Source organism: Sardina pilchardus, chromosome 23, assembly GCF_963854185.1.
Source record: "Sardina pilchardus chromosome 23, fSarPil1.1, whole genome shotgun sequence".
NCBI lineage: Eukaryota > Metazoa > Chordata > Actinopteri > Clupeiformes > Clupeidae > Sardina > Sardina pilchardus.
This window is the reverse complement of record NC_085016.1, coordinates 9967906-9986651: the sequence shown is the minus strand read 5'-3', so window position 1 is coordinate 9986651 and position 18746 is coordinate 9967906. Positions and strand designations below refer to the sequence as shown.

The following is an 18746-nucleotide window of genomic DNA, read 5'->3' as shown; positions in this document are numbered from 1 at the left end:
GCTGCTTGCCTATCTTTACTAGTTGTAAACACCTCCATTTCATTGTTACTGTTAATAAACAGTCTCGGGCAAACATGTTCAGGACAGGTCAGGTAAAGTAGCTTCCACCAATCACCACCCTCTATTTTGGTATGACGTTACACATTGTACCTGACGTAATGGAAAAAGTACGCTGCTGATTGGGTGGAGGCCACTCTTTAGGCTCTTACTAAAGAAGGCAACAAACAACAGGCGACGGAAACCAGTAGCGCAAGCTGCGTCGAGCCACTCGTTGCTGACAGAAGGGTACTTACCAAGTCCTTTCCCCCCTACATCTGAGCCGACCCCATTTATAAACCCTTTCATCGTACAAAACGGTAAGTTAGCTATCTATTTTCTTCCAAAGCCAGCGTCGTTTCCCCGCAGAAGTCGAGATTGTTTTCGACGGGGTTCGACTTACAAACGCTATGCTAACGTTAACTTTGCTTACACCAGTCGACTTTCAGTGTAGCTAAACGAAGGTGAATTGTTTCTACCGAAGTTACCGTCACCTCACCACACTCTGGATTTATCAGTGATTGCTGGACAGTGAGATATTTGTTTAGCATGTTTGTGAGGAGGCTCTGTGGTCTCAGAACCTCTGCTAACCCTTAACGTTATGTTACAGAATAAGAATAACGTTTTAATAACCCGTTATATCTTTGTCTTGTTGTTGTTCTGTTACCCAGTTAACATTAGCAAGTGTCCTATTGTGTTAAGGTTACAGTTTTCGTTATAACGTACCATATTTCCATGTTAATTACCGAGGAAGGACAACTTCTTATCGCTAACGATAACTGGGATATTGGTGAACCTTGACACTTACAAGTTGTGCTTTTGGTAACATTAGATTCACATTTCAACTATCTATGATCGATGCTTATTCATAATACTATGGTATATTTTAAGGAACTTTTCGAGGTAACTAGCCACCGAGCTAACGTTAGCTAGCCATAGATGAGACTAGTAAATTGGCCATCCGTGTAACTTGGTTGTCTCCACGTTAGCTAGCTAGCTAGCTAGCTATACGTGTATCCATTTCAGTAACGTTGCTCATAGAAAAATATCCAATAACGTTAAATATTGTGGAACCAAATGTTACTATTCGTTGTGGGTTTAGATGATTGCATCTTATATGCCCCGAATTGTTGCTATAATTTCAAAAACAAAGGAAGAGAGTGGTTTTGAACAAAGAGCAGACAAAGAACTTGATGGCTAACGTTAACGTTAGCATAAGATCAATAATCTAACAAATTACTAACGTTACTTGTTAGATGGATTTTTAATATCAACGCAACATTGGGGCACGTAAAGTTATGTTCTTGAATTTTGTTTTTTCTTTAATTGGCCGTTGATTGCCGTTTCTACAGGCTAGATAATTGAGACTTATCCCTGCGATTTCGTGTAACCTTTTGTTAGCGTTAAGGCTAACGTTGGCTGGCAGAGTTAGCTAGCATGACTCAGTAAATTTAAAGAGAACGACAAGGCCGTTCTCCATTGCGTCTGCCATTTACCACAGACTCTGACACATTCGGTGTTGTTTTGTAATCCATGTCGTCTATAGATGTTGTTATATTGCCTCATTTGTGTCTTAAATGGCCTCGAAACAAATGTTGAAAGTCCACTTAAGATGACTAACAGCGAGCAGTAACGTTATGCCTGTCGCATTTGGGGTGGTTGCTAGCTACGATTGCTATTTAACTTAACATAATCATATGGTTGACTGTTATTTACACTTTGGACAACTCCTCACTTAAGTCATTGTGCATTTTAGATTCGTTTTAACTAAAACAAAATACCACCTGATGCACCGGTTAAGGGCCACACGACAATTGTCTTAATGGCAATAAAAATGTCAGTGTAACGGATAAGTTAGTATTGGGCCTGAATATACGTAAAAAGTGTACTAAATGAATAAATGTGAGGTCTGTATTTTGATCCCCCGGGCCTTGGATTGGATGAATGGAAGCTAAGAGCTAAGGTAGCTAGCGATAATGTTTGTTTTGCTGCTTAGATCACCAGTCCGCTGGGACCTTTGGCAGGGTGGGTGATGTGACGAAACATGTTGGGCCAGACGGCTCAACATCTGTGGTTTCGAAAAATAAACAATAGCGGGGCAGCCTCGCAACGTGTGTGAGTTTGGACGAAGCTACGCGTCGCAAGCAGGCGGGCCACGCACTGTGATGTAATAGTTCCATAGCGGGGCTTCCGTCGATATAAATAGCGTCAGCCGTGGTTGTGTTGTTGGCCCCGGTTGCGTGTGTCTTTGAGATCCACATGTCACATTGCACCCTTGTGACTGAAAGTTAATACCAGCGTCCATGTGCAGTCAGCAGGCACACACGTGATTGAGCTGTTGCAGCCGGTTCCTAAGGCCACAGTGTGTGACTGAAATTTATATGTCAAGTATGGAGTATTATTCCAAGTCTGCAAAAGCATGGCCCTGTGAGCCATAAGCAAGCCCCATTTCATGTGAAAAATGCACATTGTAATAGTTGCACCAGGGACCTCTGTCTGAGGAGCCAAGCATGCCATGCTTGTTTTGTCCTTGCCCTGTGTGTTTGGAAGGGGGGTGGTGGGGGTATAGTGTTATCTGGCCCCATCTGAACAGAATGTCCCGAGCCTCTGAGCCAGCTGCTCCATGCGCTTTGTCCCTGTCGCGTGTCTGAAAGGAGCAGTGTGCGGCGTGTGCTTAGGAGGGCACTTTTGTGGCCACGTTCCCACACTTTCAGTGGCACATGCGTGCACTCTTATTGATTACCCGAATAAGCTCGTTTACACAGCATGTCCCACTCCTCTCGGCTTACATCTGCAGGTTCTTCAGATTTGTCTTGCTATAGCCGTCTATTGGGGGATTCTTAACACAGGATATATAGTTGTTTATTCCTTTATGCAATTTGCACTACACATGGTTGCATGTTCAGGACTTCCCATAGATCAGCCTAGATAGACTCTGATTCCACTTCAGTCCACTGTCTAGTTCCATCAGAGTTCCATCAGAGCCTCCATGCTGATTTGTGTGTGTTTGTTTCCTCAGCAGTCATGGCCCAGGAAACTAACTCAAGCCCAGTTCCCATTCTGTGCACCACCGGCTGTGGTTTCTATGGCAACCCACGCACCAATGGCATGTGCTCGGTGTGCTACAAGGATCACCTGAACCGACAGAACAGTGGAGTCAGCCCACTCAGCACTATGGGTAAGGAGCACGCCCCCATCTGACTTCCTTATTCTAATAATATAGTAATTATTTTTGTAAGTTAGTAGCTGCCTTTGTGCAACAACTTTTATGAAGTGGGCCTTTAATTAACATTATTATTATTAATACATGCTTCATAGTTATCCATGTAATTCAAAGCTCATGGTGCCATTTTGTATGTGTGTGTGTGTGTGTGTGTGTGTGTAGGTTCCAGTGGCGTGTCGAGTACCTCCGCTGAGGTGTCGGCCATCCAGCGGATAGAGGCCACTCTGAGCGAAGCGGTCAGTGGGATGGAGTCGGCCAGGTGAGGACGAACACCATGAGTGCTCTCTGTGGGGGCTGTTTGAGATGAGCGTTTAGTATTTCATTATTGCAGCAGAGCTGTATTGTTAGATTAAAAAGTGCAGTGTAGTAGTGCGTACGTGTGTGTTTGTGTGTGTGTGTGTGTGTGTGTGTGACAGTTCATCATTTAAATGCATAATATGCACTACTCACAAAAGGCTATATCTGGCTTTCGGGTGAAATGTAATGTTTCAGTACAGAAAAGTACTGAAACCTTGAACTGTTGGACATGAGCATTGAAAAGTTTAGAGAAGGTCACATTAAGTTCACTTGCTATCGAAACTCCAAAAGCCAAATATCCCTGACTTGTGAGTAATATATTGAATGCATGATGGCGTGTGCAGTGGCATGTGTGTGTGAGTAACGGATCATGTGTCATGACTCCACAGTGCATCGGCCGCAGTAGCAGCGGCGGCAGCGGCAGCAGCAGCCCTGCCAGTCACACAGCAGATGACTGAGATGAGCATCTCCTGCCAGGAGGAGGCGCCAGAGAACGCAGAGCCAGGTGTGTGTGTGTGGCTTGTAGAACGTGAGCTAAAAAAAGCTGGAGTGTTTTTGTGAAATGTATGTGATGTTTTGGTTTATCAGCTTACTTTAGGTGAATAGAGTGCCCAAGCCATGACGTGGCGTTGCCAAGGTAGCAATTTCACTGGATACTACTATAGATGTGACCGTAGTGGTGGCATTCTTAATCCATTTAGATCATTTTACAACGTTTCCATGACGTTAGTATACTTTTTGCACCATAAAAATCACATTCTACAGCATATATTCACGCCAACACGATCAAATTATTATTATGGTTTTCCTCTGTAAAGGAGACGGGCATTTAATTTCGCAGCCTGCGGTTAAAATCCTGAAATTCATGGATGTGTCTTGGCTTTACTTCACTCAAATGTCTCTCTTGACAGCTGCCAGACTTTAGTAAGGAGTGAAATATCCACTAGGACTTTATTTCTTTCTGTTACACCTGACCGGGAATCCGTGTTATGTAGCTAAGCTGCTGCCTAGCAGGTTAGCATATTTAAACAGCAATAGTCTACATTTAAAACAATTTATTAGGTAGAAATGATGCCACATGTCCACATTCAATGCTGTTGATGCCACTTTGAAGGTTTGTGTAGATCCAGTGAAACTGTTATCATGGAAACCGAATGTTACACTTATGTTCTTATGATTTATGTTCCACGGTACTCTATTCGGTTTTTAAGTCCGACGTCACGGACCCAACAGCTATTTTGTGAAAAGACGTTTATTAGCGCAGCCAGACGTTTTTTGCTACTTGTAAACTTTGTCATCACCACCTTCGTTTTAGCGGTTTTAAAACAAAATCGCTAAACTTTAACAAAGTAATCACTGTAGCTATGCTATGCAGCCAGATGATTAATGGGTAACGTCCAGGCTTCCGCGAAAACTATAGATTTGATTAGGTTGAGGCAACAAGTCCGTAGAAGATGACAATTTTCTTAAAGGCTAGTCAGAATAGCGGAAAATAATAGTTTATTTGACTGTCTATGGAGAATAACATGTGAGTTTGAAAGCCTTCAAAGATCCGGAGCCGGAAAGATATTTATTATCCCATTATTACATCATCACTTAAAAACCGAATTGGGAGGTATAGCAGCATATCTGATGTGGTGTTTTGTCTCTCCTCCAGTGCTGACCCAACCTTTGGCCTCTCCCACTCTGGCCACAGACGGAGCTGAGGAAGCCGGAGCGCCAGAGCCCCCCAAACCCAAGAAGAACCGCTGCTTCAGCTGCAGGAAGAAGGTCGGCCTCACAGGTAAGGACGTCCACCATCGCCACCACTTGACCACTACACCTGCATTGTTTCCTGTGTCCAGACATGCATGTAAACATGGGGGGGCCTTCTCAGAACAAAAGCCTACAGACTCTCGCTCAGTTACAGAGTGACACTTGTGGCGGTGGAGGGAAATCATGTCAAAGGGTGCCTCTCATGTAAAGTTTATACGTCCTCCCTCGCTCCTCGGGCCTCGATCCTCACTGATCTACATAAAGAAAGATAGACGAAGGGATAGACTATCGTTGCTGCCGCTCCATCATTCTTTATGTAGATCAGTGAGGATCGAGGCCCGAGGAGCGAGGGAGGACGTATAAACTTTACATGAGAGGCACCTACAGAGTAGGGTTTGGTGTAGCACTTTGAACTTTGCCATGCCCTCAGTGGAAAAAAAACTATTTACATCTGTCATTTTCATTGCAATAGCTAGCAACAATAAATATTTAAAGCCCCTTAACCGTAAGTTTTGGATACCCTGGACAATATAGAAGGTCTAGTCTTACACTGTTTACTATGTGTGTGAAGCTGTAGTTGCATTACATTTTTTTACGCAAACTTTTAGATGTGTTATATGTAGACCCACACTTTTTTAGTTTTTTCCATTAAAAGGTCTACTCATCTGATAATGTTTTATTGTTCATGCTACTAATATCAATTTTACTGTTAGGGAAAGGGTGGAAAAGGCCCATAGTCACACATCATTAAACACAGCTGCCTTTAGGAGTTCATGTTGCAACATCTCAAAAGTTGCATTATGTGTCTTTGCATAAAGTGGTTAACCCTGAGCTTAGCAACAAGGGAACATTTGTATCTCCATGGAAGGATTGTTTGTGACCCCCATATGTCTTGCCTCTACAGGGTTTGACTGTCGCTGTGGAAACATTTTCTGTGGCATTCACCGTTACTCGGACAAGCACAACTGCCCTTACGACTACAAGGCTGAGGCGGCAGCCAAGATCCGCAAGGAGAACCCAGTGGTGGTGGCCGACAAGATCCAGAGAATATAAGGAACCGCATGGTTCTGCCTCACCGTTCTGTTGCGTCCTGCTCGGCAGGACCGATTGACTAATGGACTCGCGTTCTCCAGCGATGGAAAGACTTAGTTTTTTAAAAATTACAAGATGTGTCTTCAGCTGGTGCATGGAGCGATATCCCCCCACCCCACCCCTTCTCCCATCCGTTAGCCCCCCTTCTGCCCCCAACTCTCCAGGCCTTTCCTCTTTCTCGTGTTTAAGCTTCACTTTTCTTTTTGTAAAAAAAAAAAAGGCAAAAGAACAAAAAAAAGTTTAAACATGTTAGCAGACCAGGGTGGTTTGGGCCCTGTGTCACGCCTGTTAGTTTGTAGGAGCATCTGATAGGCTGGTTGGTGTCCCTGTGCTGATTGTGGTGATGAGATCCACAATGTGATTGTCTCTGTCCATCTCTGCGTGGGGGGGTTGGGGTTTGGGGTGGGGGGGGGCCTTGGGCGGCAATAGCCAATAAGATCCACTGAAGACTGTTTACTCCCCCCTTCTGACTGCTTGTCAGGACAACCTAACTTGCAGGCTACCGAATGGCCTGCTGTGTGTGTGTGCGTGCGTGCGTGTGTGTGTGTGTGCGTGAGACAAAGGAGAAAAAAAAGAGTGCATGTAGCAGTATGTGTGGATATGAGTATCAGGAGTGTAAATGGGCATGTTTTCACCTGGCAGCAACCTGCAAGCCTGTTAATTGTAAACATATGCCTCCATTTTAATTGTTTATTTAATTAACACTTTGTAAACCCATCAAGATGTTTGGCTGAAATCAGAGTACACTCGTGCATCTGCCTGCAGCCTTCTGGACTATGAGGGATGGTCAGTGCGGAGTTGATGCCTCTGAACGCGTGTGTGTGTGTGTCCGTGTATGTTACGAGGGAAAAGAGGTGTCATCCAGCCATTTAAGCATAATCCTCCCTCACATGTGAGATTGAGAAAGGTGATTGGTCCTTTGTTGCTGCAACTTGACATGGGTGTTGATTTGACCGGCTCTGATGTAGAAGAAGTCCAGTGACCTTTCTTTTTTTTTTTTTTTTCCTTCTTTTTCCTTATTGATTTGTCTTATGCGTTGTAAGGGGAGGGGAGGGTTGATCTGCATGGCTTGTGCTAAAACATTTGTAAAGATGAATGATGTTGTGGGGGTTGATAGCAATGGTCTGTTATTGTTTGTTTTGATCAATTCACTTCTGTAATGAACGTTTTATTTTGGTTCTTTTTTTAGTTTGTAAAGATCTTTTGTGGAGTGTGTATGTGTATTATGGGTTGCTCGTCAAATGTGTTAACACAAGATTTGGAAGTTGTTTGGAAATGTGTATCTTCACTTTAGAATGAATTGTGTGAGGTGAATGTGTGCTTGAGTCCATCAGTGTGATCGCCATTTTGTTTCTTGACTCCTGGACAAGTGAGATTACACGTGAAAAGGCAACTGTCTATGTCAGTTTTTAGTTTTGCAAGTTTGTACAAACCATCTTTATATTTATGTATTGCTCATATAATCTTGTTACCTTGACATTTACTGCTAAATTGTATCATGTAAATAAAATTATGTACAGAGATATACGAAATATGGTTCTACAGGCCGTTTTTATCCTCAGCCTTTTTGTCCCCCTTACAAAACGTGGATCAACTTGCTTTTTTTTAAAGTTGCATTTGTACTGCAAGCTGTGGCAGCGAACACCGCTATTGGTACAGTAATAGCTCTTAATTCCTAAGGCAGACAAAATGTGTTGGATTTTTTTTTCGTGTGTTTTATTTTTTTTATTATCATTATAAAAAGATTTGTTTACTCATTCTAATTTAGTGCTGAAGCGATCAGCTCCACATTCTTGGTTTGTGGTAATTGCTGAAGAGTGTATGCTGACACAGTTTAGGTTGATTTGCATTACCAATTTTGCTACTGATGTAACATTGAAATTGACTTGTTACCAGATTTGAAGCATTCAGGGAAAATTCTTGAATAGGAATCATAGACTGGCCCGAAGCATCATTGTAACCCAAGGGCATCAATACGTTTTAGGTGTTATCATTTTACCCATCCAGCCCAGTGTTGATCAGACTTTGGCTGGTCACTGGTGACCCTAAAATGTCCATTACAACTCAATTTAATTTCTATGTATTTGTTTACAAACATTACTAACCTTAGTAAGTAACACAATGTACACAATATGATCCTAGTGTCATAAGTGCATTTCAAGCATTAACACATTTAACAGAGGCATGTATTAAGACCTCTTGTCATACTATCCATTTACAGTATTCCCTCAGTCACTTTGGTGCTTTTCTCACATCACTATTAACATTTGCACAGCAGTTAGTGCATTTCTCTAAACAATTAGTGAAAACTGCAAAACCTAGAAGTGGATAACCTGCAAAAACACGTCACTTGCTCAAAATGGATAGTCCATTCCTCAAAATTAAGTACTCATGTCAGTGAATCTGCCAGTGTCATCAAAATGAGAAGTCTTGATACCATTGTTTATGAACAAGATAGTCAAATGGCTATGTCATGTTTTCATCATGACAGTTTATTCTCCCGTGTTTTCCAATGCAAAGAAAAGGTCAGGACTTGATGACACTACCTACTCAAGATGGCACTATACACTACTTGTACAGCCATTTTAAAACTACAGTTAAGTTAAACATTGCTGTAGATAGGGGAGTAAGTGAGTACAAGACTCTGAATACGTATGTTTCACATTTTTTACTGTATATGCTCTTTGCAATTCTACAGCATTGTGACAGAATCTGTCAACTAGTTCAACAATTTTGTAATGACTCAAGCAATGACATGAAGACTATTAGTTTTATTGGGAACGACTATTCAGCATTCAGTGTAGTTCATTTTTACTGACAAGACATAAGCAAATTATAATGTTATGAAACAGCAGCAAACTGTATGAAAGCAATTAACTGACACATGTCCAAAAGCATTTGCTATTTGTTCAGAGGAAGGAGAAATTGCTACTATGATGTGTGCACGAATTACTAAATGTTGTGGAGGTTGAACAAATAGTGGAAAAGCACCAAAGTGACTGAGAAAAACTAACTGTATCGCTATTTTATTACTTTTCAATTCTGATAAATGTTTCCCTATGCTAAATGACTCATGGGTGCATATGGCCAGTATTTACAAAGTCACTGAATGAATACAAGTTGAGTTTTTGAATTTTCAGATTTATGCTTTGTTTATCGGTTTTATGCTTTTTCTTCAATGTTAATTTCATAATCGCATTGCTAACAGGTTAGTCTGGGTTCACCAACAGGCTAGTGATCTACCTCTTGTAAAGCAAAGAATTTACACTTTGAAAATAAATATGTGCAATGTCAAGTTTTCACCACTAGAGGGTGACCAGGATAAGATTAAGCTGGCCATTCAATTCTGATAATGGCACTATTCAACAGTGTTGAGTCCTAGATATACATTTTTGTATGAATAATACAGATTATGAAATTGACATTAAAGTGTGAAACTAGTCACATCACAACCGTCACATGGTAGACAAATAACACACAGATGCAAAACCCCAAGTAGGTCACTTTCACTTTCTTTATTGCAATAATATCAAAGAAAATTTGACACATATGATTTCTTAAGTAAGTCCATTTACAGTACAAGATAGTATTCCATAGGACAATTAGTGGTTCTGATTTGGGGTCCAACAGCAAGAAACCATAAATAAGTTTGTAAAAAAAAAAAAAAGTTTACATTTTCAAATTTCTCCCAAATCCCTTTTATACATAACATTTTTAAGATTCAAATACAAATGACCATTTTTTTAAAAACTCGTCAAAAGAGAGCACACTCTCAACTTCCAGACACAGCACCTACTAAAACTTTCACAGCTCAAGTCATTCAATAATTTTGCTCAGTCGTGAGCTACTGTTTAAACTGCTCATTTCAAGTCAAGGCACCTGTGCAAGTAATGCTGTATTTGCCTTTGTGTCACAGACAACTCAAGTATATGGTTGTGCAGCTTGCACTCACAGGACTCCCCCCCTGGGTCCCTCCCCGCAGGTCAGTGGTGTGGTAGAACAATCTGGAACATACAATGACAAGTGTCGTTAGGTGTGTCCTTAAACCTCCCCGGTGGAACTGCACTAAACAATGAACACAGTGTCTTTTGTGATGTGTGTGGTAACGTGTCAATACTTGAATAAACAAATTAAACAAAAAGTACATACACAAAATATAATAAAAATGCAACTGAAAATAAATGTGTACACCACAAGTTAAAAAAAAAAACTAAAAAAAAAACCCTTTACCTTTGATTTCATGAACTTAGTGTAAAGCTGGTGGCCCTCTTCGGGAATATGTGCATCTGACACCTCCTTACTCTGACTGTCACAACTGATGCCCTCCATCAGGCTGGTTGTACCTGCTGAGTAGGTGTTGTACCCACTGTCCACCTGAACACACAACAGGAGGAGGCACGCGGTCAACCACAAGCCCACAGGACACCTAGTCCAACAGGCCACTAAACTATTGGCATCATGATGGGCTTAAAAACACTCACAACAAGGGTAAAATAAATAAAATTAAATAAAAACAACTTCGGATCAATTGTTTACATGTTAGAAAGGGGGAGGGAAGAAACTGAGCAATCCCTGGCAACACAAAAACAGACGTTGAAAACACTGAACAGTGGCATATGACCCAACTGAAATGTTTTAACTATCGTCACTAACAGATGGGATCAAGTCACTGACAGCTGCCAACAAGTTAGCAGGTTTTGACAAAAGGCTTTGTCTACATTTAGCTGTGACTTCAGCTTGGGCTTCATCTAAAGCATATATTTAGGAGGTCACGGTTGTATACTGAAGATATATGGCTTTAGCTGTAACACTGTGCAGCCTTAGTTATTACAGGCACTGTTCCTTTCTGTGTAGCTGTAGTGTTAGCAGCCTGTAGCGTTAGCACTAACAGGAGAGGTTAGCAGAGCGCTAGCATACAGACCTGCATGCTCCCGTCCGGCGGGATGAGGCTGCCTTCGGCCAGCAGCGACGTGAACATGTGCAGGCTCTCAGCGTTGGACAAGCTGCCCGTCCGCGAACTGGTGAGGTGTTTGGGTAAAGACAAACCATTTCCTCCCTGCACCTCTTCCTCCTCCTCCTCATCATCATCATCATCATCCTCTTCCTCCTCCTGAATCTCTTTGGTCCAGCCGCAGTCCAGCTGCTCCTTTCCGCACCTGTCAGTTGTGTCCACCAGCTCCCCCTGCCCGGGGGACCCTCTCGAGTCCTCCCCCTGCTCCATTAGTTCGGCGGGGGACTGAGTGGACAGCGTGTGCCCAGGAAGGGACGCCTCTGTCCGGGGAGAGCTGCAGTCCAGCTCCATGGCATGGAGGGGCTCCACAGCCTGTGGGATGGTGCGGAGGATGGGCAAGATGGGGGAGAGGTGCGACGGGGACCCCCACACGCCGACCCTGTGCCGGGGCCGGAGGGGCGAGCAGTTACGAATCGGGGAGCAGCCCTCGACGTAGGGGCTGTCGCCACGGCAGCGGACATCCATGTCGGAGCTGCTCAGCGGAACGCCTTCAGGGGTGAGGAATGTCAGACGCTTCCGTTCACCTGAGGAACGGGAATGCACAGGAACAGGGTTCATTATACTGGCAGTGGCAGTAACACACTCGCACACACTGGCACAACCGTTAGGATAGCAAGGATTGTTAAAACTTATTTGAAATGGTCAGTAATCAGTGCGGATACCTGCGGACAGTGGAGTCTGAGACTGTTGGGGTCCAATGGGGGACAATGTCGGGGATTTGAAGGTCGGGGAGGAGCGGTCAGGGAACATGGGGCTTGTGGCACTACCCAGGCTGTAGTTGCGAAATCTCCCTTGGATGGGACTGGATGAGAACTGACCCTACAGGGAGTGAAGAGGACAATGAATCAATCAATCAATCATGAGACTGAAGACAGAAACAAAAGTGTACAGATTAAGTGCTGTTCTACAAGACAAAGCTGGCAAACCCTGGACATTTACTAGACATTGACGTTCAAACAAAGCTTGCTACTCCCTCCCCTGCATTGAAACTCTCCTAAACGCGCGTCGTTGACTGGCTGAACAGTTTGTTGATGTTTTTATGGTCCAGACTGGATCAGGTTGTTTAATGTTGCCGTTTTTAGAGCCTGGGCTGTCCACAGAGACCGTATTTCTTTACAGTGTATTCAGGGCACACGCAGCTAGCGGATGAGGTGACGTGACGTGAACAAAAAAGGTTTTAGCCTAGAAACTGTGTAACATCGCTTAAGAGTCATTACCTTTATGTATCATTACCAGAGTAATGATGTGTTCTTACGGTTCAAGACCCCATATTTCTAGAAGCACATGTTCTAAATTAGCCAGGGGACTCACCGAGGATGAAGTGAGAACAGGAACATCACACTGCAGGGGTGACGTGAAGCTGGGGGACATGGCCTCCTTGCCACCGAGGCTTTCCATGTACGGGCCCCTCTCAGGACTCGAGGGGTTTGAGGATTCCGACCCACTGCCTTGTCCGTCAAGAAAGAGTTTCCGGCGGAGGGAAGAGGAGCTCAGCGTCTCCTGCACCTGCTCAGACACCTCCTCCACTTTGTAGTGTTCTCCTGTGGATAAGGTGGGGTATGCATACACACATAGATTTATTTTCTGTTTTGAAAGTGAAAGTCTCTGTCATCCTACTTGAAATGTAAATGTGTTCATTTAGACTTCAAAAAGTAAATGTGTTTTAGGGCATGGTGGAGCCATGATCACACACACACAGACACACAGACACACAGACCTCTAAATATGAAAACACACAACTGACATTTCTAAAGGAAAAGTTCTTACCCAATACTTTTTCAAGATCGAAGTCCACAGGTAAAGAGAGGATTGTCTGACATGTTGCTGAAAACAAAACAAAAGTTGAATACATCAAATGGTTCACTGCCAAAGCTGTAAAGCATTTTCAAACAACTAATTTTAAACCACTTTAGTTTCATGAACACACCATTTGTTTTTCTGGATATTTCTGGCTCATCGGTGATGAGTGGGGATGAAGAGCCTAGAAAAAATGTCACCGTTAAGTCCAAAATTAGCCAACCAACAGATCCAAGGAGACTAGAGTCTGAATAAGTGTGTGTGGTCTGACTTACCCTTCCCATGATGCTTCAGTGTGCTTACTGGGGCTGCCCATGGTGAAGGAACAATAGCGCCTTTGGTAAAAAACTGCAGCACAAAAACAGAAAACGGTTATGAGCAATGCAAAACTGCTTTCAGAGCATTCCTTCTTCAACACTGGTAATGTTATTTCTATTTCAACACTGATGCAATAAAACCACTACAGATGGCCTTACCTGTTCAATTGCATTTTGTCGTTTCTGTTCAATTTCAAAGTCTATCCTGGATACAGCAGGGATATATAGCATTAGTACAAGACATGCATCCTCTGCTATTTTATATAACAATAATTGTATAGAATTCTACCAGAAATGCATATAAACTGGGTGTTTAAGTAGCCCAAGACACATTTTGTGTTGATAAATCTGAGGATGCAATTGATAGGGAACTCACCTTGTTTGACTCATGTAGAAGGATTGTCTGTTGATGTCCTCTGGGTCAATGTCTACTGGGAGCAAGTTTGACATCTCATCTATGGACCACTTGAACTTAGCTGGCGTCTGAAAAAACAGCAACATGATTTTAGACACGTCATTTTCACATACTGGGATCATATCCACCTTTAGTGAGATCCACTTGATCAAGTAAGACCAAGTGGGCATGTGTTATTTCAAACGATCACCATTAATTTACGTTGTTGTGCACCCACTTTTGAGGTGTGTGATATTCAAAGTGGCCATGGCTACAGATTCAAACACTAAAAACTCTCCAGCTCAACCTCCTTGTGGTGGTCATAGACATGGGCTCAGTCAGTGAGTGATATGGTGACCACAGGAGCAGTTACTCCAGATACTTACAGCCGTCGAGGCACAAGAGCTCCTAAAGATGGTCGGACTTGGTACAAATGGTTCGTGCAAACGGTGGTAGTCATTTGGGCTCTCGAAGGGGTTGCGTATTGCTGGTCTGCCGGGTGTTTCTGGTGTGATCTGGATCTGAGGCTCTCCTACCTCTGCCATCTTAGCTAGCCTAGGGTAGGGTAATAACAAATAACGTTAATACTAAGATGGAGGAGTCACTGCAGTTGAAGGTCTGCCCAAGAACTGAGAAACGAACTAAAAGTGACATGTTTCCTCAACAACGCTAATGTTACATGTACACCGAACCGCTGACTAGAAATGTTTACCTACGTTTGTTTATATTGAATAATAAAGCTAGTATAGTATTAGTTACTCCAGTTAAATGGCAAGCCTGTTGTTGTCCTCTGACAAAACTAATCTAACATTACGTACTTTAATGATACATGCAAACACTTTACTAACGACGTATAACAGACAGCACAGTTGTATTTAACGTTACATGGTGTTATTTAAACAAAGTTTTGATTACACTGCTTAAATTACTATTTGGAAATTCTGGCATGTTACTCACCAAAGCTGCAAGTAACGAATCCTCAGGCAGACCTTTTTCGTGACTGGTTCAAAGTAACGTCCGTTTTAATTTTTCCCCTTTTTTCATATGAACCAATCAAAACCAAGCGAAAAAATCTGGTAACCTATCAGATAGAAGATTGTTTTCAGCCTCAAAGTTGACCAATCGTATGTAGACAAAAGTGACGTATTTCCTCTTGGACATTTGAAAGCTTTGTCATCCTTCGTGCATTTTAGCTGTCTTAGCTAATGTTGCTTTCTAATGATTCTCGAAACTTAAATTCTAAGACTACGTTTCTGAAGCAATCGCTGTTATTTATGTGAATGAAAGAATTAAGAAATTAAGAACAGCCCATAGACTGCATCTGATTACGTTGTCAAGCAGTAAGCCAGCAGTGTGCCATCTCTGGTTCACAGTCAGCTCTAGTAGCTAACGTTAGCTAGCTAGATATCAAATTTACGTTTTGGACATTTCTCCGTAAAAGAAAATGGCTAGTGCTACAAATGCAAACATGAATGCAGTTCGGGAAACGATGGACGGTGAGTTTAAAACTCTATTTTGTGTCAACGTGACATGCCACAGCTAGCTGCAGGGCGCTTGTTCGCCGAGTTTGCTATGCTAATGCAATGGCTAACAAAACATTTAGCTAACGTTATCATTATTGCTGTGATTATTTATTTTTGTTTTCAGACCGACAGCGGTCCTAATACAATAGTGACCTTATCGTACACCCAGCTATTTCCAGTAGTTGATATTTGCATGGGGAAGACGTTTGGTGTGTATGAAAAGGTGTGCAGAACCAGCTAGGCCAAACGCTGATATGTTACCCCCATGCATTGTTGACGTTAATGTTATGGAAACATGGCACACGGATGTGTCATTTGTGCTTATGGTCGAAGTTGCAGAAATAAATAAAGGAATAACCGTATTTCCATCGCACAGGTTTACTGTTGCGTGTGTGTGTGTCTTTGCCTAAGGCTGCATTCAGTATTTCTGTGATTTTCTGTTTATGTTTCTGATGCACTGGTAGGCTACAGCGAGCGACATCAGCCTTGTGGTGAATGAATGGACCATATCATTTCGTTTTCGTCATAACTACTATGAAATATCGTGATAAAGTTTTACGTCTCCATTGCCCATCCATGACCAACACTGGAGTTTATGTGTTATGTCTCATAAATTCTGCACTAGCTAAATGTTTTTGCAGACTGGCACAATCAGAGATGCAGAGTATGAAGGGAAAACCTGTGGTTATTTTATGTAATGGTTATCTTGCTTTATATATTTTTGTTTCCCTCCACGAAAGGGATGTAATGAATAACAACAATGAAGTACACAAAATAGGCATATCGGCCCAGAATGTCAAATCATTGCATTTCTATACTTTCAAATTATGCCAGTGAGAGACCACCCACATCCCCAAAGTCCATTTGGTGTGCAGATCATCTCTTAATTCTGTTGCTGTATATGAATGTTTGTTTTGTCTAACCTTGCTTATTCCACTCTCAGTGCTGCTGGAGATATCACGCCTATTGAACACAGGCCTGGATATGGAGTCACTGTCCATATGTGTACGGCTGTGTGAACAGGGCATCAATCCAGAAGCATTGTCCTCTGTCATCAAGGAGCTCCGGAAAGCATCAGATAACTTAAAGGTGAGATTATTTTGTGGCTCTAGAGTCAAGTTAGACACTCATTATAATAGACAGGGGGCAGTAGTTATGCAGCCTACATGTGCATGTCATCGATATCTGGCTGCATCTCACATTTCATTTAGACTGGATATACAGTCTAACTTTTGTTATTGATTTGTCATTTCCTCTGCCACATTGTCTTTTCAGGCTACTGAAAACAGCACTAATTAAGGAACCCAGACTCCATCATGGATCCTCTGAAAGCCCGCTGCTCTTGACCCTTGTGTGATGGAAGTTAATGGTTTTGGTATTTTACCTCTATCCCTTAATTTTCAAAAAACCTGCGCCTTTGACTTGTGTGTTTGTGTATATATATATATATATGACAGACCCTGTACATATTTGAACCTTTCTATAAGTATTAAATATACTTTGATATTTAAACCATTGCTTTTTGGTCTTTTTTTGTTTTGTTTTGTTTAAATGGCGGTTTGCTTTGCTTGGTAGAATAATGGGATGTCTTGAAATTCATCCCAGATTAGTATCTTCATTAATTCATCAATACCCAAGTAAGCCTCTACTCTGACACACAATCATTTGCCCAAGAGATGATGTTTACCTGTAATAACATCACTTAAAAAGTTGTGCCATGTAATTATAACATGGTATAACTGCAGTAAAGTCATAACATTAATGGGGATTTCACATAAGAGTCTTCATGGGTGAGTATTAGGCCTAACATTGCTGTGTTTTGTGACTGATGTGGAGGAGCCTGTTTTTCTCCTTGGACAGATTGCCGGACTTCCAGCTGTGCTTTAAGGAGGAGAGAGGTTGTTGTGTCCTTGTTTCGCTGCAGTAATATGTAATACGCAGTTCCTGTGGTGAGCTTGGATCGTTGTGTTAATGAGTCTGTAATGAGAGGCCTTCTGGCCCTCATTGCAATATACACGCCAACGCAGAGAAAAGTCAGTCAGACCAGTTTCTAACACCAGGTGGTGAATTTGCCCACTTTATTCATTGCTGTCTTCAAAGTGTTTTTAGAATGGAGTCTTGTTGGTGCTGCACTTATTTTTTACTTGACGCAAGATCATGGACGTCAACTGATAGTTGATATTTGTCTTGTAAGCGAAACACATTGAACACCCAATCCTTTTCTGTCAGCTAAGCTCTGCAGTGTCCTTATGATCACTGACAACCAATTGACTGTATTTTTGTTTATTTGTTAGGATAAACCCCTTGAGATGATACATTGACTGTACTCCTATGTTACTTTCTTTGTCTCCACATAAGGGGGGTACCTTCTCTTTTGACCGACGGTGCTGAGAATGCCACAGTCAAAGGTTGGTACTGTCACTCTCTCCCTCTCCAGTCCGTTCTCTGAGATGTACGAGGGTGTTGAGAGTGATTATGGACTCCTGGCGCTGTGACAGGTGTCATCAGCTAAAGGGAATCAGGCATGTCTGCTCATGAACCTGCCTAATGATGCACGGCAGCGGGGGTAGTGTATCTCTCATGCTGAATTAGTGCAGGAAAGGTTGCCCTGGTGACAGTGACATCACTCATAAGGGCCCGCTCATCAGTTTTCTTTTCTGTTCTGTTGTTGTTGTTCTCCCCCGGGTGCCAACACCAGACAAGCACGGTGGCAAATGCTCCGAATTTAAATACAGGCATTTTTAAGAGCGCTCTTTAATCATCGGCTTTGGTTAACCGCTCAAGTGACTGAAAAAGATGAAGCTAAGCTTTTTATACCTCAACCAATGGCCTTAATTAAGTCCGAAGTGTGTCCTCACTTCATCAGATTTACAAACTAAATCACTGTGGGATGAGACCTCGATAAAGTATCAACTTCAAATGTTCTTTGGTGACTTTGGTTAACTTCCAAAATCATCAGACCTAGATAAGAATTAAGTATTCCTACCTTGATGTGTAATTATGAAATATGTTGGCTGTAATTGCTTTAATTAATTAGTCAACTGACTGACGAACAGCGAGGGGAAGTAGATCTATGATGGTGTCAACCTTTAGAGGGTGTTTACTCCCTTGTGTTTTAGTTTATGATAATGAAATATTGTTATTAAATTGGAATTTTGTGTCTTTGAGTACATAATGAAGGAATGAATGAATTTTTTGCATGGAATGTCATCAGATGGTTATAGGCTTTGTGTCATTGCTCTCTTGTGGATAACATCTTGACTTCATCAAAATCACTGAATAAGGAGCACCCTCCAGTTCT

General features: G+C 42.2%; 3 protein-coding genes across 4 annotated transcripts; 2 read left to right on the top strand and 1 right to left on the bottom strand.

Moving 5' to 3' along the window:
* The first annotated feature begins 210 nt into the window (after window positions 1-210).
* Window positions 211-7935, top strand: zfand5b (zinc finger, AN1-type domain 5b). Of its 2 annotated transcripts, none has more exons than XM_062527514.1 (6): window positions 211-356; window positions 3059-3214; window positions 3422-3518; window positions 3946-4061; window positions 5214-5339; window positions 6216-7935. In XM_062527514.1, exons 2-6 carry the CDS (start codon window positions 3061-3063, stop codon window positions 6362-6364), a joined length of 642 nt encoding a protein of 213 aa, XP_062383498.1. In that variant the 5' UTR covers window positions 211-356; window positions 3059-3060; the 3' UTR covers window positions 6365-7935. The 2 variants fall into 2 exon arrangements, with proteins under 2 accessions (XP_062383498.1, XP_062383497.1); XM_062527513.1 differs by having other exon boundaries at window positions 3056-3214.
* A 1964-nt stretch (window positions 7936-9899) lies between these two features.
* bora (bora aurora kinase A activator) lies at window positions 9900-14955 on the bottom strand. Its single transcript, XM_062527511.1, has 12 exons — window positions 14880-14955; window positions 14309-14477; window positions 13905-14011; window positions 13688-13733; window positions 13487-13559; window positions 13342-13395; window positions 13182-13238; window positions 12726-12955; window positions 12077-12233; window positions 11325-11938; window positions 10634-10777; window positions 9900-10407 (listed from the first exon to the last, which is right to left on the bottom strand). Exons 2-12 carry the CDS (start codon window positions 14465-14467, stop codon window positions 10387-10389), a joined length of 1662 nt encoding a protein of 553 aa, XP_062383495.1. The 5' UTR covers window positions 14468-14477; window positions 14880-14955; the 3' UTR covers window positions 9900-10386.
* Window positions 14956-15083: 128 nt separating this feature from the next.
* mzt1 (mitotic spindle organizing protein 1) lies at window positions 15084-16951 on the top strand. The gene is made up of 3 exons (XM_062527510.1): window positions 15084-15418; window positions 16389-16534; window positions 16721-16951. Exons 1-3 carry the CDS (start codon window positions 15367-15369, stop codon window positions 16742-16744), a joined length of 222 nt encoding a protein of 73 aa, XP_062383494.1. The 5' UTR covers window positions 15084-15366; the 3' UTR covers window positions 16745-16951.
* The last annotated feature ends 1795 nt before the right edge of the window (window positions 16952-18746 follow it).

What these genes read in the sequence shown, in the direction of transcription:
- mzt1 (XM_062527510.1), top strand. Translation starts at nt 15,367, where the DNA reads ATGGCTAGTGCTACAAATGCAAACATGAATGCAGTTCGGGAAACGATG. An exon ending in AGTTCGGGAAACGATGGACG is followed by an intron (nt 15,419 to 16,388) that starts GTGAGTTTAAAA and finishes TTCCACTCTCAG; the next exon opens with TGCTGCTGGAGATATCACGC. An exon ending in AAGCATCAGATAACTTAAAG is followed by an intron (nt 16,535 to 16,720) that starts GTGAGATTATTT and finishes TTGTCTTTTCAG; the next exon opens with GCTACTGAAAACAGCACTAA.
- zfand5b (XM_062527514.1), top strand. Translation starts at nt 3,061, where the DNA reads ATGGCCCAGGAAACTAACTCAAGCCCAGTTCCCATTCTGTGCACCACC. An exon ending in CAGCCCACTCAGCACTATGG is followed by an intron (nt 3,215 to 3,421) that starts GTAAGGAGCACG and finishes GTGTGTGTGTAG; the next exon opens with GTTCCAGTGGCGTGTCGAGT. An exon ending in GAAGAAGGTCGGCCTCACAG is followed by an intron (nt 5,340 to 6,215) that starts GTAAGGACGTCC and finishes TTGCCTCTACAG; the next exon opens with GGTTTGACTGTCGCTGTGGA.
- bora (XM_062527511.1), bottom strand. Translation starts at nt 14,467, where the DNA reads ATGGCAGAGGTAGGAGAGCCTCAGATCCAGATCACACCAGAAACACCC. An exon ending in CGCCGGACGGGAGCATGCAG is followed by an intron (nt 10,778 to 11,324) that starts GTCTGTATGCTA and finishes TTGTGTGTTCAG; the next exon opens with GTGGACAGTGGGTACAACAC. An exon ending in CTAAGTTCATGAAATCAAAG is followed by an intron (nt 10,408 to 10,633) that starts GTAAAGGGTTTT and finishes TGTATGTTCCAG; the next exon opens with ATTGTTCTACCACACCACTG.